Below are 20,823 nucleotides of genomic sequence, written 5' to 3'. Positions count from 1 at the left end.
GATGACAGCCGATTCGGAAGATTGGGGGATCATATCATATCACGCCTCGGTCATAATCTCGTTAGCCTCGCTCTGAACGACCGGGGGGGCTCTAACATGTTGGGGTATATATATGTGTGTGTGCGTAGTTTAAGCTCTAGCAATTACGTCGGTGGTATACTTTACACACACATATGTGCGGTTATAGTAGGCACTGTTGTATCGTCTGCTCCATGGCATTGGGTAATATGTGACACAGGGAATAGGGGGTGTGTAGTTAAGGGGGAAGACGGGGAACTGATCGGAGATGGTGTGGCCGTGGCGAGGCTCTTTTTCCATAACGGTCGTGCATGTGTTATGTAGGGAGGAGAGGGTACGCGTGGTGATTGTGCACATTAGGTAGTGACAGGTATACACAGCTGGGTGTTGTCATGGAATGTCAAGGGGAATTCATAAGACAACTGGGGGTAAAAAGTGGCTGGGGAGGCAGGGGCTTTTCCGGTGAAGAAAGGGCCCCCCTTTGCGTTCTTGAGTGCATACATAAGGGGTTTGAGTGATAATATTAATAATATTATTCTGTCATATGCCAAATTATAGGAAGCCGCATTGATTTTGATCAGCGGAGACGGAGGTGCGAGGCAATTGAGGTAGAATCGATGCATGAACACCAGTGCTATACTGCAGTATCAACGGTTGTTACACATACGATGGGTACGGTGACGGGTTGCAGGGGGGCTATGTGGAGAGGATTGGACGTTCTGATATGGACAAAAAGCTGTGAAGCACCGGAGAGAATCTCGTGAAAGTTCGGGTTGGAATGTGTGGGTATAATGGATAGGAGGAAAGCTTGTGATTTACCAGGGCGTTGGGGGAGGGAGAGAAGTATAGCGGTGATGGGACGTTTTGGTACGTACCTCGTGACCCCGAGTTTCTGACGATGGCGGGGAAGGACGGACAGAGTACTAGTGTTTTGTCAATTCAATTGTGCGTGGTGGATGCGTCATGAGGCTGTCCATTTTGTCCAAAACCGCTTGGGAGAAGGGCACATGATTCCGGTGCTGCTGAATTACTTCATCATGTGCTCACGACGCCGTATTATGTATGCAAGATAAATTGCCTTACACGGGACATTACCTCCGGTCTTTCTCTCTCTCTCTCGCTCTCTCTCTCTGTTGACGTTGACAAGCAAAGCAGCCCAGTTGTAGTAGATCCGTGATCTTTTCTTTTTTCGTGCTCAAGCATGAGACCCGAGAGAGTCCCCCCCCCCCCCCCTTATGTCCATGGTTAAGAGTTGAAAGGGGCCACAACATGGCTTTCCTTTTTGAAACGAGCATCGCATATGAAATCAAGCGAAGAATTCGCCTTGTATATAGCCATTTCCCGTTTCCCCAATCCCCAATCCATTCATTCATGACCCCCTTGTTTATATATGTGCCCACGCGCTTCCCCTTGCTCTGCTCCCTCGACTGTGGAGGCAGTTTTGCCTCTTCCCTCTACCTTATCCCTTCACTATTATACTTTACGACCCGACTAGAGACCGTCTACCTAAACGCACTCGTAGAACTAAACTATGCAATCGCCTACAACCAACTCGGACGACATTAGCACTCCATTATACTCAGCTTCACTACCTCCTTCCTCATCTTTATTTCCTTCCTCAATTTCATCATCGTCCTTCTCTTCAGGATTCTCTTCACCATTCTCCCCTTCACATTCAATAACATCCATTAATACCTCCTTGCGGAGTGGTAGCAACAACGTTCGTCATTTACATGGGGATGATTCAACGCGTGAGGAAGCGTTGACAAAGTATTTGGATGATCTTATCGAAGCTGCTGAGTCTCGGAGTGATGGTCAGTTGGGTGGTGGAGTTGAGGAACTCGATGGGTTAGAACGAGTGAGCATGGAAGAACGAGACCAGAGTGAGATTGGGGATGAGGATCATCCCACTGGTCCACAGGAGTTACCACCGCTCGTTATAGTAGAGGTACGTTACAATTGCTCCTCAGTAGTCGGATCGCGCGCTTTTTCGTGTTCCGACGCGTGTTTGTTGTGAGCTCTTTTGCTGACCGAGGAAAAACCTTTTTTTCGTGTGACCGCATTTTACACATGTGCCGTTCGCTTTGAACCGACGTTCCGACATCCACGGCTTTCAACTCTATCGGTTCTCGCTCCTGGGCTACAACGCCGTTTCATAACCGTGACCGTGACCATCCGTCCGTCCAACCACACGACCTCGAAATTCACCATAAAACAGGGTTTCTTCTCATTCTTCCATCGTCGATTATGGGGTGAATTCGACAAGTACCTAAATGCCTATCGGAATTCTCTTGGTAGGAAAGAGCATCGGAAATTCATCCTCGCAAGGTATGTCATTGTCGTTCGTTGAAGAAGAACAACAAAGGCTTTTCCTTTCCGTTCGGACTCTTTGCTTTTACTGATCCTAATCTCAAACAGAGTAGGACCCGTCTCCTCAATGCATGACCGAGCTTGTGAACTCTTCTACTCCATCAAAGGCGGTACAGTCGACTACGGTTACGTCCACGCTAAATCCTCCTTTCACTCTCGATACGGACGTCATTACCAAACGGGATCTTACCCATCTTGGTCAAGATCGAATCCCATTCATTTCGTCACCCATTCGTTAGGAGGGACGACCGTGACGGTCATGCAGCAGTTGATCAATGAAGGGCATTTTGGGTTTGAGAATGGCATTCATCCTGATATGGTGGCTAGCGTAACGGCTGTTAGCGCTCCGTTTAAGGGGACGGGATTTGCGTATATTATTGGCGAGGATAGGAAGTGTGCGCCTGAAATCGAGTATTTCTCCGTGAGTTTTATTTATCTTTCTTTCCCCTTTTCACTCGTTAACGAATCTCAATATCCAGGTAAACTCCTTCATCGTCCGCTCCGTACATACCCTCTCATACTTTGCTCCATTGATCCCATCGTGGATCCCTCTACCCGATTGGCATCGAGACGCACGCCGAATGACGATGACGGAGATTTCGTTCTGGGAGTATTTGAAGCAAATGTGGAGGAGCGATTGGGGGGAGAGGAAAGATGTGATTAGTTTCGATGCGACGTATGAGGGCCCTGTTGAGTGGGAACGATTTTGGAATGGGCCGAGGGGTAAAGGGGTCAAGGGGAAGGAAGAGTCGAGGACGTATTATCGGTCTTATGTTGCTTGTATGGTGAGTTCTTTGCTTATTGTGGTGTCATCGTCTCCCATCTCCTGGCTGATGCAACGCGGAAATATTTTTTGTTTGTTTGTTTGACGCCATATCTTAGACACAACGAGCCAGTCCTGAAACGACGCGTCACGTTTGCTCGTGGAAGTCGAACATTTTAGAGTCGATATTCATTTATTTCTCCGCTCACCTATTGGGGAACTTCGACTACGGTTCTATTCGACCCGTTCCGTGGTTTATGAAACCTCGGTCACGATCGTCTCGTGCTGGTGTGGCGAGAGCGCGTAGTTGTGGGAACAGCGGACCTGGGAACAGTAGGGAGTTGGGTAGGAGTGAGGTAGAGGAAGAGGAGGAAGGGACGATGTTTGGATGCGGGGTGTTGGATGGGAGCGAGGCTTGTGTTAGGGAGAGAGATTTGGAAGGAGGTGTGGGGAGGAAGAATTGGCATGGGCGGACGGGTACCAAGGTGGAGCTTTCGGAGGATTACTATGCCAATGATGGAGTGGTGCCTCTCTTTAGGTGAGCATTAAAGATTTGGACTTAATTGTTGTTTCGTGTGGTTGACAGTCACGTCAATTTTTTTTTCCTTTTTTGTTCTTCTTACGGTGGGCATGTATATGCATAGTCAATTTCATCCAGGCGATTGTTCGCCTTCACATTGCATTCACCACTCATCCATCCAAAATCCACATCCAAACCCTTTCTACTTTGGAACCCCCACTTCACCCCCACTTTCCTCCCCATTCGTCCCCGGCACACAGGCGGCTGCAGCGATGCCGAAATCGAAACCGAAACCGGGTATATGGAACGTTTGTTATATGCCCGACACGACGCATTTGAGTTTGATGCCTCTTTGGAGAGGGACGAGGATGCAGAAGGAGTTTTGGACCGAGTTGGGAGAGTGGCTTGAGGTTGTGGATGAGGCGAGGATGGAGAGCGATGTTGAGGGGAAAGCGAGCGAGAAGGTTGGAGGAAAGAGAGCACCTGTCGTCCCTGTGCGCAGTTTTTCGAGGCCCCTTTGAGGGAGAGAGAGAGCAACGTCTGTGTGTATGTGTGCTCACGTCTCTGTCTTCTCTCTCTTGAAGTGCATTGGTGCGGTGACGACAACCAGCTTTTTTTTTAATCATAATTAACACTCATCTCTGGTGCTTGAATGCGTGTTATGGGTGTTGTTGGTTCCTCTCACCAAGTCGTGCGTGCCATCAAAATTTCTTACTTTCTGAGCGCAGCGATAAAACTAGCGAAGCGTGCAACTAACGGTAATATCGTACAAAAACACTAAGTGACCCGGATTGAAAACTAGGCTACTTTTGTTATGAGAGTTCCCTTAAACTGGATGGCCAAGCTTGCAGCGCTGTGCTGCAAGCTCATGTTGGAAGTTACAGCCCGACGCCACTGGCGGTCCTAGGACCGTACATTCGCGCTTTGAGAGCTTTGGGAAGGAGGCACTTTTAGGGCAATCGACGGAGAACATAATGTCGCTTTGGCCCTTTGTTTTCACGCTTTGGCTACCGCACGCGTTTCACTTCAGTGGCGTAGAACTGACATTAAATGTATATAAGGACAGGACTTGCACTGAGAGCCGATACATCACAATAGACGTATCGCGCTTCTCAGGTAAGTCCACCCATCACTACGTACATACATCACAATAGACGTATCGCGCTTCTCAGTTTAACAGGTTATCAGCCCAGCTCTACTCCACCGCTTCGGAAAGTCAACCAAAGACGCCTGGCACTGTTGAACTACTTGTTCTGATTCGCCGTACCTTACTTGTTCTGGACTAGCCCCGAGGAACACACTATGACCCTGAAAGACTCAACCATCGATAAGGCTGTCTTTGCTATCGCTAAGTTGAAAGGTCGCGACGACTGGAATAGATGGTCCACCAATCTCCGCTTCGCCATGGGTTATACCTGGGGATATCTAGATGGAAGCCTAGTTGAACCATCCGATAAGACAACGACTGAACATGCACAATGGATCGAAGGGGAAAGCAATACTCGCCGAAGGCTGTGGCTCTCCCTCAGTGACCCGGTCCAAGACAACGTCTTCCGTCATGCCCAGAGCACCGCTGCAACCTTGTTCCAAGCCTTGAAGGGTGTTTACCAACACACTGGAGCTTCTGCCGAATACTACGCAAGGACGAAGTACTATGAGGCCAAGATCAGCGATTATGAATCTATTTCGGATTTCTTATCCGGCCTCATGAACCTCGCCCATGAAGTAAACAAACACATACCTGGTGACCGAGGACGCATCGAAGACCGTATGATCGCCATGCAACTCATTCACTGCCTCCCATCCTGCATGAGCACCTTGCAGACCATGCTTGTCCAGAATGCCCCAGCAGCGACCAGCGACATGGATTGGGATCTTGACAAGCTGAGGAGGGAAATAGAGACTGAAGAACTCCGTGCCCGAGTAAACGGAATGGACCTTGGAACAAAAGTCGGACCCACACATACTCCGAAGGCACTCGCCGCAGAAGAAAACATGAAGGGAAGAAGGAATGACCCTACTTGGGTAACGCGCCAAACGTGTTGGAAGTGTGGAAAGATGGGCCATCTCCGAACAAAATGCACAGCGACAGAAGCTGAAAAAGAAGCGTATCAGCAGAAGAAAGCTGCTGAGAAGGAGAACGCAAACGCAACTGAGGAGGCAAAGGCTTTGTGTGCAGAAAGCGTTGCGAATGCTGCGTCAATCACCGATGCGCCAAAGCCCTGGATCGTGGACTCAGGGTGCAGTAACCATTTCTGTCCAAACAAGGACGACTTCATAGAATACACACCTTTTGACCCCCCACGCCAAATCGCTCTTGGGAATGACAGTCGCGTCCCCTCCTTGGGTGAAGGAACCGTCTTGATCGGCTGCGTCGCTAGAGGGAAGCGTGTCACCTGTCGGATCCAGAACGTACAGTACGTACCCAGCCTCAAGTATGGTCTCCTGTCTTGCAGGATCCTGATTCGCCGAGGAGTCCGGATTACGTTCGGTTCCGATGATGTCTGCAGAATCGAGGGAGCAGATGGGAAATTAGTTGCTGAGTCACTAAAAGAGTTCGCACCCATGTTCTACCTGAATCACCCATCCTCGCAGCTGACATCTACCATGACTGGGAGGGCAAACCCGGCTGTGGAAGCCCCCATCCCCTCTTTCGATCTTCTCCACAAACGTCTAGCCCACCCTGGTAAGGATGCGTTGAATGAGATGATAAAGAATGGGTCAGTTCTGGGAATGGAGAATGTTCGGGATGACTCGAAGGGTTTTGATTGCGAAGCATGCATTAGGGGGAAGATGACGAGAGGTCCTTTCGGGAGGGGACATGAGATAGCTGACAAGAGGCTGGGGCGAGTACACTCCGATGTCTGCGGACCTATGGAGGTGACGTCACTTGGAAAAAGCCGATACTTCTGCACACTCGTGGATGACAAGACGAGCTTCACCTGGTTCTATTCATGCTCACTTAAATCAGATTTCACGGCGTGGTTCATCAAAATGGACACATACTTTGCGAATCAGTACGGGACCCACGTCAAGATCTTGAGGACGGATAGGGGGGGGAATACCTGAACTCCATCCTGGGGACGTATTGTAAAGACAAAGGTATTGACATGGAGCAGACGGTCCCGCACACGCCTGAGCAGAACGGAGTGGCTGAGCGAGCTAATCGGAAGATCTTGGACAAAGGACGAACCTTACTGAAGGATGCTGGGGCTCCGGACTTTCTATGGGCCGACGCTTTCGCCACAGCCGTCTACGCCATGAACCGGACCATTGACACTCACTCAAATGCGACGACGCCTTTTGAACGATTTCACGGAAGGAAGCCGAATGTCGTGCACATGAGGGTATGGTTCGCTGACATATTTGTTCACCAGCCGAAGGATTTGGGAGCGCAGAAATTGGGGGAGAGGGGGCGGCCGGCAAAGTTTCTAGGGTACCCAGAGAGTTCTTCCGGATACAAGGCGTACGATGAACGGACTCACAAAGTCGAAATTGTTCGCGCGCCCATTTTTCGGGAAGAAGCGAGGATCCAGCCACGTGCCGTTTTCGAGTCAAGGGCACATGATGACCCCGGTGACGAGTCAGATGATTCGGATCACCTGACAGAGGCGGCAACCCCCGGACCCACGCCTGTAAGTCCACCTCGTGATCCTCTCACCGAAAGTCCATCAGATCAGTCCCCCACACCTCCCACCGTGCCCACTGCTGCCACCCAGCCCGTTGCTCGACCACAGAGGGAACGACGTCCACCTCATCGCTTTGATCCATCAGACTATGGCGCACATGGCCGACGCAGGGACGAGATCGCGAACGTATATGAAGATTTTCTGAACAAGGTACCGATTGCAGCGACCGTCACCACGGAAGATGTCCTGGACATTGTATTGGATGAGGCCCACCTGGCAAACCCCATACTGACTGAGGACACCGATCTACCAGATGCTCCAACCTTGCGAGAGGCCTTGGCTGGGCCCGAGCGGGAACAATGGCATGCCGCCGTACTAGAGGAGCTCGCTGCCATCCGGGACGCTGGCACCTGGGACCTTGTTGACCCATCCTCGAGCATCCGTAACGTCATTGGCTGTCGATTTGTACTCAACAAGAAGCGTGGTGCTGATGGAAAAGTGACCCGTTTTAAGGCCCGCCTAGTTGCTCAAGGTTTTGGTCAACGGGAGGGAATTGATTACTCGGAGACGTTTGCTCCCGTTGTAAAATCGGCCTCTCTACGTGTTTTTCTCGCCATATGCGCTTGCCACGGTTGGAAAGTCCGCCAGATGGATATCAAATCGGCATATCTCAATGGGGTACTCTCGGAGGACATTTACATGCGTCAGCCAAAGGGATACGAGGAAAAGGGGAGGGAACAGATGATTGCGAAGCTTAAGAAGGGGCTCTATGGATTAAAGCAAGCTGGATGGGAGTGGTACGCAACCTTACATGACTTCCTGATTCAACTTGGTTTTCGCCGAACACATGCTGACCACTCGGTCTTCGTATTCAAACGAGGACGATCCATCGTAATCATTCCCGTCTACGTTGATGACAAACTTCTTGCTGGGAACGACGAAAAACTGCTTGCATCTATCCAAGACACCATCGGGGACCGTTTTAAAGTTTCCAGCAAAGGAGAAGCATCGTGGATCCTAGGGATCCGAGTTCGCCAAGACATATCAGCCGGCATGCTATCAATAGACCAGTCACAGTATATCAAGGATATCCTTGCTCGCTTCAACATGACAGACTGCACGCCATGTGTCACACCGTTACCCACTGGGATACACTACAAACCAGCATCAACAGAAGAACATTCGAAAGTTTCCTCGTACCCCTTCCTCGAAGCTATTGGTTCTCTCATGTATGCCGCTCTAGGAACTCGCCCGGATATCTGCGCGTCTGTAAGAGCGCTGGCACCATTCGCATCGACTTTCGGACAGGAACACATCGAGGGACTCAAGCACATAATGAAGTATCTCGCAGGGACTATGAACCGAGGGATAGTATACACAACCGGGGGAGAAGACCTCATAGGTTATACTGACGCAGATTGGGCGAACGACGTAGTAAACAGGAAGTCGGTATCCGGATACGCCTTCCTCTTGTCTGGGGGGGTGATTTCGTGGATGTCAAAGCAGCAAGTAGGTGTGGCAGGATCCTCGACGCATGCAGAGTACGTTGCAGCGGCCGAAGCAGCCAAGGAAGCGATCTGGCTCCGACGGCTCCTGGAGGAATTGCACGAAGGAACATCCAGTCCGACCACGCTACACATCGATAATCGAGCTGCGAATCTACTCGCCCGAAACCCCGTCAATCACGCTGCGACCAAGAGCATCGATGTCAGGTACCACTTCATACGGGAATGTATCGCGGACGGAACGATTGACCTGAAACTCATTGGGACGAACGATATGGCGGCCGACATACTCACGAAGTCCTTAGCCAAGGTAAAGCACGATCGCTTCTGCCTAATGCTGGGGATGGAGTTTGTGGCCTAGATGGATACGTGGACGTTGGGCTGTGGGGGAGTGTTGGAAGTTACAGCCCGACGCCACTGGCGGTCCTAGGACCGTACATTCGCGCTTTGAGAGCTTTGGGAAGGAGGCACTTTTAGGGCAATCGACGGAGAACATAATGTCGCTTTGGCCCTTTGTTTTCACGCTTTGGCTACCGCACGCGTTTCACTTCAGTGGCGTAGAACTGACATTAAATGTATATAAGGACAGGACTTGCACTGAGAGCCGATACATCACAATAGACGTATCGCGCTTCTCAGGTAAGTCCACCCATCACTACGTACATACATCACAATAGACGTATCGCGCTTCTCAGTTTAACAGCTCAGTCGTTCAGTTTGAGGAGAACCCTTCTAACAAACAGTGTAACTACAAAGTTCAAATTGAATATGCGTATTGTTCGCGTTGGATAAGCCGCAAACGGACCAAAACGCGAACTTGACCCCAGGTTTGGTTCCGGAGCGCTGAATCCTGAGATATAAGATAGGCAGGTAACTAGCCTCTAGTGTAGAGATATAGGATATTAGATGTAGATATTGCCCAACCCCCATTTAAGTAATTCAACGGATCTTCCGCTATTCCCGTTTCATCTTTCTTATCGATAGGCGGCGTTGTAGGCTTGAAAGCCACTCATCGCGATATCTTTCTCTCTCCTCAGTTACACTGTCGTGAACTGAGGTGAGATACTTGTTCTTGTCTTGGTGACTTACTAAGGAGACCTGTAAATATCTAGTGCTTACCGCTAAGTAAAGTTGAAATCCATTTTAGTTACACTGTCGTTGAACTGAGCGCTTACAAGTCGCTAGTTTCTTACACTCCCCTCCGGCCCAAACCATGCTCCTCCAAAAAAAGAAAATATTCATGTCCACCAGCTGGATCCCTCAACAAACGCCTGGAGGTCCATCTGCACCGCATCAATCTGAGCCCACAAATACTAAGTCGCCCTTGGAGGAGGATATTGACAGTGCTTGTCGATATCTTCCGCGAGGATTTCAACCCGATGATAGTATCGATGAGATTTGGGAGCGCCTGGACCATGCTTGGTATGCCGTCCACAAGGCCGTCAACAACTTGGCTGGGGGTGCGGAAATGAAGGACCGTCTTAGAAACGAGGACGAATTCAAGGCTTACATTAAGCCTGGAAGCAATGCAGAGCAGGAACTTATCAACCTGCTGGGAAGTATGGGAAACAACCAGGTTCCCTGGAGTGATTTGTTCAAAAGCGGTGCATTGCTTTCTGCCTTTTTTGACGCCAAGCACCTGATTATCATGTTCTATCTCAAGAAGCATTCCTAAAGCCTGAGCGAGAGACCGCTTACGATTTGAGCATGGCTTTGGGTGCGCAGTGAATTCACTTTTTACTGATCTTCTCTGACTTGCATAACCATAACAGCCACCACACAAGCATGGGGCACTACATTCAAAGGCGACTCTGCCAACGTACTTTTCGAGAGTATCGCAGACCACCTTGCCAGGGACAGGCACAAATCTCCCTATGCGAGGCTAACAAGTATCATAAATTCATCTGGAACTGGCAAGTCTCGTATGGTGGACCAGCTTGGGACGGAAATTATCACAGTGCCTATTTGTTTACGTCCGGGAATCGAAGGTTCTCCGTTCTGCTTTTTTCTTCATATGTATGGCTTGTTTACAATCCGAACCCTATAGGAATGCCTCCTCCTGATCGGAAACTACACGATTGGCTTGTTTCTGAGATAGGCGATAGGAATACTGTGCAGAGGAGGCTATTTGGATTCGTGTATTCTCTCTTAGTGGTCACTCTCACAAGACTGAAGATCATCGCGTCAGAGAAACAAGGTCATTATCTTCTGACTGCTCACTGGATTATTTGCTAATGGCTCTGCAGATATTGCCAAGTTACCAAGTCTTGGTGCTCGACGATTGTCAAAAGAACCACTTTTCAGGAAAGACTACGGGTCATTGGTTGTAGATCGGCAAAGGAAGTTGGCATCTGCCTTCCACGAGTATATGGCCATGGGACAATCACATAATGCTTCGGGCCTCCATCGAGAATCTTTCTATGATGAGGTAATCAAGTTGGCCAGGGAGGTGAGTTTCTCGTCCATCGCTGTTTTTGTGAGAATGACTCTTTTCTCGAGTTTGCGGAAAACAGTGCATGGGTCAGTGACAGAAGTGAACTTGAATATGGCCGGTATGTTTTAGGACGCAAGAAGGAGGAGAGGGCCCACAAGATGCGGGAAAAAGCCTCTGTCACTTCATAGACGAACACAATGTTTTAGATTCTGATCAAGGCCCACGATGACCTCTGGTCATCCTCGCTTTCGACGAGGCCCATATCCTCACCGATAAACCAGACAGGCAAGACTGGAATTTGTTCTCGGAGTCGCGTCGAATTTTACAACAAATTAAAGATTTTCCGATATTCTCGCTTTTTTCTTTCGACAGCGGGGCGCTTCCACAAATTCTCCCCAGAGATTCATTCAATCCTTCCGCCCGGGCCAGGGAACCCGACTATCGTCCCCTGAATCCAATTTCTGAATTTGACGACCTCGCATACCCGGCATTGGAGGATACCGTTGCAATTTCCAGAGTGGTAGGAATCGGTTGGATTTCCCATCTTGGTCGTCCATTGTATGTCCACCCCAGTCATCCCTTTAGAGGTGCCGCTTTCTTACCACGTCGAGCAGATTTGGCGCTTGTTGGGACAAGCTGCCACAGCGACCGACTCCAACAAGAGCCAGTGACTATGGATTACGCGAAGCTGCTGAATGGGTCGATTCGACTGAGAGACGGCGATTCAGCTGGCACCCTGGCCTGCCTCTCCACACGTTTCGCGCTGGAGTTCAACATGGACATCTCAGCTCGCCTTGTACCCAGGTTGAACAGCATATGCGACTCTGCATCGCAGCGACTGCTGGATTCGAGAGGTTCCTGGATCCGAGCCGCTTCTGGCCGAGGCCGCCTACCAACTGATGAGGGATACGCAGAGGAACGCGGGGTACCATCTGGCAAACCGTTCGGATCTGAACTGTATCGACCGTGGGCAGCGTGGCGAACTAATTGGGGCCCTGCTGATCATGCAAACATACGACGCAGCATGGGCAGTCAGTGGTGGAAGATGGGTGTCTGTGGTCAACTTCGTGGAAGCCTTACTTCCGGCGTCGAACCATGAGAGGCTTCTCCAATCCGGGCCGACATCTTGGCCCATGAAGGGCGGGCCCACAGAACGCGACAGCACATTCCAGGCGATATTCAAGGATTATGGCATGTGGTTTAACCGTGTCATCAAGATCGAGAGAAAGGAGGTGATCTCAATCGACCATCACCATCTCTGGGAATTTGTTTCGCGTGGGGCGATCATGTTGTGTGCGACTAATCAAGAAGGTGCTGATACTGTTCTGCCCGTCTGCCACACAAAAAATCTTAACCCTGATTCACGGCCATAGTCATCCAGGTGAAGAATGCGCAGGATTACAAGGTGACATCCGTTCCGACGTTGTTTGACGCGATGGGTCCTGTTGTCAAATCGGCAATATTTTCCACTCTCGGACTTGCCTCCATCTCTGATTCCGACTCCGAGTCAGCTACTACGACTTCGAATGAGCTGGAGATCACACAGCTGGCGGAACCTGAGAAAAAGGTGGACCGGCAGCGAAAGGAGCCAAAAACGGTGGATCCGAAGCCGGTTATCCGAATAGCATTTGCTTTGGCTTCTCCAATGCCTGCCGTAGTCTTCAGGCAACGGCCTGAGGTTCGGCACCATTTCGACGGGTTTACCATTTTTGATATTTGGTTCGCGGGTTTCTCATGCAAGCAGATTCAAGAAGTGGGTCTCGAATCCTACAAAATACTGTTAGAGCGTTCACTTATGCCTCACGATGCATTCATTTTGAAGGATGAGGCAAATGCAGGCATAGAGGCAAGGAAAGCCAAGGGGCTTGCAGGCGGAGGATGGTACCATTGGCCTTCCCAAGCTGTAGTCATTACATTCACCTCCCCCCCAGTGTTGATTGACTTTTAACGCGAAGCTATCCTCTGCTGCGCAGGCATGTGGAATGTATATCGTGCACTTGTATTCTTGATTCGATCGGTGTCTAATAGATTATGTACTCCTACCATCACGATAGCCTACATATTGGGGTCATCCAAGACGGAGGGTTCCGGTACCTCGCTGCTTCGGTTTCTTCCCTGCGTGCCAGATCTTGAGGGTTGACCGTCATCTGGGCAAGCGGAATAACCGTTCACATTGTCTTGTAGTGTATCGCCCACTGCTGCATGTATGCCAGCGGGAGATTTCCATCTATTGCCGTGGGGGTACTTGAAGGATTATCTAGCTAACGTTGGCTCTCTGACCGTTCTCCTCATATTCCTCGTCGATCTGCAGACTCGCTTGGTGGATTAGCTAATCGGGAACAAGTCTGCTCCAACCCCCCGTCTAACGTTCTCCCTTGTCATAGGACCGCGCACATCGGGTACTTGGCTGCCCCTGACCAGCTTCCTCGCTAGTGTAACTAGCTTGCAGCCCTGCACTTCCTTCGTTCGCCCTTCCTTTAACTCGCTATCTCGCAACGTCACACCGCCACAGATCGTGTCTATTGCCATCATCGTACGCTAGCCTTGACTTCAAGGGTGCTCGAACATAGCCGGCCGAGACTCGAGCCTTGGAACACAGCGACGACCCCTCACCCTCAGCCACAATCTCCTCGGGATCCTAGTTCGACAGTGCGTCACGGACACAGTTGGACGGCGCTCTTGGCGGAAGAACTCCGGCAAGACCTTCCAGCGTGAACTCCCCCTGATTTACTATTGTTCCAGTTCTGCCGGGAAATTTCGTCTTTTTTTCTGATCCAGACCTATGCCGGGTTCTAGGCAGGGCTCCAGCCTCAATGACTTCGTAACAATAATGCCGGGTTACTACACCTGGCCAAAACCGACCTCCGCACGTCCGGCGAAGTCTACCGATCACCAAACCGGGCCGAGTTAATGTTAATCCATGGAACCTTCAGCCATCGAATCAAAAGATCGAGTTCCGCCATGCCTGTCGTCAGACTAGTGTTCAGTCCCGTCAACTTTCTTGCCAACGTGGCCTAGTTGCCACGCACTATCTTGTCTATTTTAATAGAGGCTGGTATCCTGCTTAGTATCTCGGAATGATTCACAAGGGAATCAGTTTTTTTCTTCTCCGATGCCACTCCGAATTTGGAAGGTATTTAAGGCTTCACTGTGTGCCAGGCTCGCCCTTAAGGTACGGAACAATGCATGATCTGGCGCTGGTTTTTGTGATCGTCTCGTTCTCCACCGCGCCAGAGCATGCCAGTTCAAATATTGGATTCGGAGGTTCGTTTTAGGTGCCCACGTGTTCGGCCTGGACCCGCTTTCTTCCGTCAGTCCATAGGGAGAAACTTTCCGATTGTTTTGGTCTTCCGGGAGGACCCTGACAGGCGCTCTCGGAGTATCAGAAGTCCCTGCACTCGGTGATGAATCACCGCTACTGTGGGACTGATTTTAATGCGACCGGGATAATGTGGCACAATGGCGTGCGTGTTCAAGAGACGGGATGTCGGTGTGTGCGCACAGGGCGGATGGATTCAACTATTCCATAGCTAGCTTCGCCAAGATTTACGAACCAACAGACAGCGGTGAGTCCATGCGGAATGTAAATATCACATTTTCAGCGCGGACACACTGGATAGGGTTCGGCTGGCAGAAGTTCAAAGCCACTAATTGATGTATTACCTCTGAGCGTGCTGACTGTAACATGGATTGCCCTCGTATCTATCATGTTACACTGTCAGCTATGTGGTCCTCAATGCAACGCAACACAGTACAATATCATACCAATAAGCTAAAGCTAATCGTGCGGCAACAAATAGCACCGACTGGGCCAGGGTGGCAGTGCAATCGTTCGGAGTCAATCGTCCACATAGAATTCTCAATTTGAATATGACCTCATGCTGCAGGGAACTGTCACCGCGTCCCAACTATCTGTGACTTCACAAAATAATAATTCTATCAAGTCAAACGAGGCTATCTTTTGAGCCCGATCCCTGCAATGGGACCCTATCTCCTATCTCGGATAGACCCTGCCCCCAGGTTTTCTCTCACTATTTGGCTGCCCACTTTGCAACTGTAACGTCTAAGCATGCTCAACCATGCAACCAAGTATGAAGAACGACATTAGTGCGCAGCTGGGTATCTTGTCTCCTTTGTCTTCGCTTTCCTCCACCTCATCATCATTGTCATCAAGGAAGTCTTCACTGGTCTCACATTCACCTTCAATCGCGTCCTTTATTAGTGCAAATACTGCTCTGCGGAGTAGCAGCCTTGGCAATAACACTAGTGTAAGACATCGTTTGCTCAGGGATGAGGAAGCGCTGACGAACCGCCTGAATGGTCTCATTGAAAGTGCTCAGTGTTGCAGTACTAGGGCGCTGGAAGAGGGTGTGGATGAAGTGGAAGAGAGTGAGTTTGGAGATGAAGATCATCCCACTGGTCTACAGGAGTTACCGCCGCTCGTTATCCTGGAGGTACGTTTATTGGTTCACCATCATGGTTGACTGCGCTTTGCACGTTCCGACATGTGCTAATCTCAAAATGAATTAAAATAGGGTTTCCTCTCCTTCGTCCCCCGTCTTTTTTGGGGTGGATTTGACAAGTATTTCCATGCTTATCGAGACTCATTGGGTAAGAAACGCCATCGAAAGCTCATCATTGCAAGGTGTGTGACTCGAATCTTAACCATCTATATTTTGCCTGGCGATTGATTTGTCATCTTCAAACAGAGTAGGCCCTGTCTCCTCCTTGCACGACAGAGCCTGCGAACTTTTCTACTCCATCAAAGGTGGGACGGTCGACTATGGCGAAGCACACTCTCGATCTTCGCATCACACTCGATATGGCCGGCATTACGCCACGGGGGCATACCCAGCCTGGTCAAAGTGGAACCCTGTTCATTTTGCCACGCATTCGTTGGGGGGAACGACGGTGGCTGTTATGCTACAGTTGATGAAGGAGGGGCATTTCGGATTTGAAGATGGCATTCATCCCGATATGGTGGCAAGCTTTTCGGCTGTTTCAGCTCCGTTTAAGGGGACAGGGATTGTACATGTTTTTGGCAAGGACGGGAAGGGCGCACTCAGCAGCATTTATTTGTTTGTGAGTTTTTTTTTTTCTGTTGAAGGGGAGGGGCCATAATCTGAAAATGGTATGGAAACCCCCCCTTATGAGTGAAGTACGAACTGACTTGACTTTCCCCCGATAACGAACGTAACAAACTGAACGAACCAATGGACAAACGAAATTACTGACCATCTCCAGCTAAAGTCCGCCATGTCCCGAGTTATGTACACATACTGCTACCTTTCTCCATTGGTCCCTTCTTGGATCCCCTTGCCTGATTGGCATCTAGATGCGCATCCGATGACGTTCAATCAGATTTCATTTTGGATGTTTCTACGGCAAATGTGGAGGAGCGATTGGGAGCACAACACTGATTCGTATACTTTTGATTCGAGGTTCGAAGGAGCAGTCGGGAGGGAGCAGTTTTGGAACAGGAGAGAAAAGGTGGCACCGGCAACGTACTTCCGGTCCTATGTTGCTTGCATGGTAAGTGGCTAAATATGGTTTCCTTGGTAGAACGTAAACGCTGAATCCTCTTCGATTATTCATAGACGCGCCGAGCCAACCCCGAAGCGACGCGTCATGTCATTTCATGGAAGTCGCATGTGCTGGAGTCAATAATCTATTATTGCTTTGCGCAGCTGTTGGGAAATTTGGATTACCAGTCTATTCGAACCCTTCCGTCGTTTCTGAAACCTCAAGTCCAATTTCCACCGTCTCGTGCCAATGGGATGAGAGTAAGCAGTGGTCGTTGTCTTGGTGGAGGGAGTGGTGGACTGGGGAATAGCAAGGAGTTGGGCAGGAGTGAGATGATGTTGGGACATGCGCTAAATGGGGCTGCGGGTGGCAGTAGTATGGTGGAGGAAGGTACAGGGGATGACTTGGCAAGTCAGAGCCAATACGGGAGGACGGGTGTGAAGGTTGACCTTCCGGAGGATTATTATGCCAGTGATGGGCTAGTGCCTCTCTTTAGGTGAGTTTCCGAGACTTCAGAATGTTTATGCGTGACCAATTGTTTCCTTTTTTAAATTTTGTGTGGCAAACAAATCCATTGTGATCCTGCTCGATCGATTACTTGGATTATTCATATCGCTATGTTTACCTAGTCAATACCACCCAGGCGATTGCTCACCCACCTACTGCATTCACCATTCATCCATCCAAAACCCTCATACAGGCCCGGGCCCGTTCCATTTTGGGCTTTCCAACCCTTCCTCCACCATGCAACCGAAACCGAAACCGGGTATTTGGAATGTCTGTTATATGCAGAATACAACACATTTGAGTATAATGCCACTTTGGAGAGGTTCGAGGTTGCAGAGGGCGTTCTGGTCTGAGTTGGGAGAGTGGCTCGAGGTTGTGGATGAGGCAAGGAGGGAGAGGGACGTGGAGAGAAAACGGAAAGAAAGCGCCTGGTGTTGCAATGTGCGACCTTCTGTGGCCCCTCTAAGCAATGGCACCTGTATCCGCTCCCACTCCCTGCCTCTCGAAGCCCGGTAATAATGGTCATGGGGATGGAACCTGACCCTCCGCACATCGAAAGCTCGGATTGCGCGCGGATTTGTCGATGGTTTTTCAACCCTTCCGCTCTTCATCTTCACACATCCCGTTCGCTCAAGTTAGTTCATATCCCATCGAATCCCTTCCACAATGCATCCTATTATTAAGGATATTGGTTCGCCCCGAAGAACCATTATCCCCCATCCCCTTTTCAACAATGCATATGATGCTCCCTCTCCCATTTCTCTCATTTCCTGTGACCGTCTAGTCGGAGCCCGATAGAGCAGCTCTTAGACAGAGAGTCTTGATTTAGGCAATAGAGACCTGTACTCAAATATAAGTGCATAGATGCAGTATAGATGATAAAGAAAATGTTCGGCCAATTCGACCTCGAATTCATCTTGGTTGTTTAGTCTAGTAGCAAAATGAGGAAAGTCTAGCAATCTATGGGGTACGGCAAGTAGATAGAATACGTACATACAGCACTAGACTAACCCTAAAACATTCCCTCAGCACGTCCCGTTAGGTTTACTCATACAGCCGCTTCTTTTAATATGAAGACTATGTCGCGTCAGTCTAGTCTCGAATTGAGGATCCAAGGGATGGGACTCCCAAAACCCTTCTATACGCCGCCAATGTGAGCTAGATAGGTTGTCGAACAAAGAGCAAAAGCAAACATGAAACGTACTCCAGCTAGCTACCCACCGTCCCCACCGCTTCTTCCCACGTAGTATTCATGAATAATTGTCGTATTTTACTATCCTAGCCCCAGTGTATTTGGCCCAGATCCCATACTTCCGCAAGTCTACTTTATCAACCACCCACAAATTCCCTGCCGTGTGTGTTGCTCAGGGCCCTCAGCCTCCTCCCTTCACAATGCACGCATTCTGTTGCGGCGGACTTCCCCAGAGTCCCTTCGTGACTAGCCTGCATGTTGCCTTCTGTATCTCTTGTCTGTGGTACTTCGCCCTGCAATTGTTGCATCTTTTCCTAGTGTGTTCGATCATTCAGTGTTGCATGATGAACTTTGCACCCATGGGCGCTTAGACGTTGTATGCATAAGAAAATGTCGATCACTGCACAAGTTAACTTGGTCGGTGCGCTGATAGAGCAAATCCCGGCTTGGGTCGGACGGTTGGTTCAAGGGGCGAACAGGATGAGATTAACGTAGAAGTAGATCCCCACGGGACGAGAGCTTATCGACCGTCGGGCAGTAAATCCGAGCGACTGTGTGCCCGCGCCTACTAACGTACACTTCCGACCATGCCAGGGGCAAAAAAAATGAACCATTCGCAGAAACCACCGACTTGCTATGGGGAGAGGCTATCACTCCCCGTTCAATTCCAAGTTGTGGCCTCCTAAGCACGGCTAGGGCAGACAAGGGCCTGGCCAACCCAGCCGCAAGCCCGCCATGTTGGAAATTCAGCGGCTACCTAGGACGCTTAGAGTGGCTTTCGGCCGCTATGGGGTGGCGTGCACATGCTTTATTGAGCCCTCCCCCATTTTGTTGATCTCTGTAGTAGACTACCGTGTACAGCGAGTCAGCATATGTGATATAGCGATCAAATATACTCTCCTAGGCATGTTCCAGAATGTACGGAAAGGTGTTGCTATGGAGCTAAGGCTAGACGAGGGATGCAAAAGTTGTACATCCAAGGTGGCAACAAACCGTATCCCCTGACCCGTTTGAAGGTATCAAGAGCTTAATCCTCGCCATCTGGTCAACTGATGCTCCTCGACCATTCAATGTGCCCTTGGTGATCGGGCTTTTAATTACAACGCCACCCGATGGCTCGACCATGAGCATCAGGAATGTGGCGTGGCTTGGAGGCTGTGCTCATCCTGCCCCAAATGAAAGAAAACAAAAAAAGCAACTGGTCGCTTGTTGCTGCCGGCCAGGCCGGAGTGTCGTGGGTGCCAGCTGCGCAACAAACTTGACGCTTAGAGTCACCTGCCGCCCTTCGAACGCCGTCAGAGAAGGGTTATCCAACAAGGCACCGGTCATCAGATATTGAGAACAAAAAATGCATCACCTCTAGGGGAAAATGTGGGTGGCAGACTCAGGTGTGATGTATAGGGATTCGGGGCCTGCTCCGAATTGATCCCATCCCAGATAACCTAAATCAAGGCGCCTTCGGTATCGCCCCCGAGATCGCCCTCGTCGGGACAGAGCGGCATTCCTCCTAACAGGAGCCTACATTGAGTCAAAGAAGCGTTACGTTAGTCCGGAAATGAGGTACAATGGCATTCAGTGTCATACTATGTAGAGGTGGGTCAGCCGCGGGGAGCAGTCGATCGGGACCGTAGAACCCGGTGAGTTGTGACATCACCATCTCGGCAGAGCAGTGCACTCCGCAACGCCGCTCCATTCTTGTACGTTGACTGCATTCCCTTACATTTTCATATTTTTTCCCTCCCCTGAGCCATGAATCAACTGGGAAGATGCATGACTGAACATTCCACGACGGCGTGCCGAGCATCCGTGAGCGTGGGTGGTCAGCTACAGATATCAGTGGGAGAGCTGGTAGGAAATGATGGGCGATGTTGATCGGTGTTCCGCCACCCAGGGTGGCGGCCCACCCTTCACTGTGCGGAAATTTTGGCGGGGGGAAAGTCATTTGAACCGTAAGTGATGAGGGCCAAGCAAAAACACACCAGCAACAGAAAGACAGCGCCGGCAACTCCTTGGACGACTCAAAGTAAAACTACACATCCCATCCAGGTGAAGCGACAAGGCGGGATAGCAGGCGCTTGAATGGTCGCCGGAATCTTGCATGAATTGCAGTTCCCAATACTTGTTGCTCACATAGAGTCGGTGAAACTTGAAACAGTACGAGAGCGGAACAACGGCGCCCATCAAGAGAGGTAACAGCCTGCGAGAGTGCGGAACGAGACGGGATCGCTGATGGTTTGTCGCCCCGAGGGGTTGGAGGGAATGACTAGGGTATCCGAAACACACGTCCTATGGAATCAGATCACCCTCAAAAATTAGCACGCGCAACGTTAGGGGCAATGAGAGACAACACAAGCCCGCTTCA

General features: G+C 50.1%; 5 protein-coding genes across 5 annotated transcripts; 4 read left to right on the top strand and 1 right to left on the bottom strand.

Moving 5' to 3' along the window:
• Window positions 1-2,363: 2,363 nt before the first annotated feature.
• EI90DRAFT_1187950 (uncharacterized protein) lies at window positions 2,364-4,428 on the top strand. The gene is made up of 6 exons (XM_039051560.1): window positions 2,364-2,809; window positions 2,868-3,173; window positions 3,271-3,689; window positions 3,796-3,809; window positions 3,942-4,262; window positions 4,361-4,428. Exons 1-5 carry the CDS (start codon window positions 2,456-2,458, stop codon window positions 4,190-4,192), a joined length of 1,344 nt encoding a protein of 447 aa, XP_038915501.1. The 5' UTR covers window positions 2,364-2,455; the 3' UTR covers window positions 4,193-4,262; window positions 4,361-4,428.
• A 5,093-nt stretch (window positions 4,429-9,521) lies between these two features.
• EI90DRAFT_1188204 (uncharacterized protein) lies at window positions 9,522-11,708 on the top strand. Its single transcript, XM_039051561.1, has 7 exons — window positions 9,522-9,930; window positions 9,984-10,409; window positions 10,469-10,522; window positions 10,578-10,793; window positions 10,853-11,002; window positions 11,052-11,254; window positions 11,319-11,708. The coding sequence occupies exons 2-7, from the start codon at window positions 10,019-10,021 to the stop codon at window positions 11,331-11,333; spliced, it is 1,029 nt and encodes a 342-aa protein (XP_038915500.1). The 5' UTR covers window positions 9,522-9,930; window positions 9,984-10,018; the 3' UTR covers window positions 11,334-11,708.
• EI90DRAFT_1187934 (uncharacterized protein) lies at window positions 11,709-13,288 on the top strand. Its single transcript, XM_039051559.1, has 4 exons — window positions 11,709-11,797; window positions 11,854-12,550; window positions 12,613-12,992; window positions 13,062-13,288. Exons 2-4 carry the CDS (start codon window positions 12,139-12,141, stop codon window positions 13,185-13,187), a joined length of 918 nt encoding a protein of 305 aa, XP_038915499.1. The 5' UTR covers window positions 11,709-11,797; window positions 11,854-12,138; the 3' UTR covers window positions 13,188-13,288.
• A 2,030-nt stretch (window positions 13,289-15,318) lies between these two features.
• EI90DRAFT_3124500 (uncharacterized protein) lies at window positions 15,319-17,785 on the top strand (the record flags this gene model as incomplete). Its single annotated transcript, XM_039063721.1, has 6 exons — window positions 15,319-15,693; window positions 15,775-15,884; window positions 15,949-16,321; window positions 16,601-16,771; window positions 16,837-17,258; window positions 17,392-17,785. 6 exons carry the CDS (start codon window positions 15,319-15,321, stop codon window positions 17,783-17,785), a joined length of 1,845 nt encoding a protein of 614 aa, XP_038915498.1.
• Window positions 17,786-19,879: 2,094 nt separating this feature from the next.
• Window positions 19,880-20,793, bottom strand: EI90DRAFT_1189088 (uncharacterized protein). The gene is made up of 3 exons (XM_039051562.1): window positions 20,441-20,793; window positions 20,046-20,366; window positions 19,880-19,979 (listed from the first exon to the last, which is right to left on the bottom strand). Exons 1-3 carry the CDS (start codon window positions 20,640-20,642, stop codon window positions 19,969-19,971), a joined length of 534 nt encoding a protein of 177 aa, XP_038915497.1. The 5' UTR covers window positions 20,643-20,793; the 3' UTR covers window positions 19,880-19,968.
• Window positions 20,794-20,823: the final 30 nt, after the last annotated feature.

This window comes from Cantharellus anzutake, assembly GCF_015039405.1.
Source record: "Cantharellus anzutake strain C23 chromosome Unknown EI90scaffold_27, whole genome shotgun sequence".
NCBI classification, from domain to species: Eukaryota; Fungi; Basidiomycota; class Agaricomycetes; order Cantharellales; family Hydnaceae; genus Cantharellus; species Cantharellus anzutake.
This window is presented reverse-complemented; position numbering and strand designations above follow the sequence as displayed.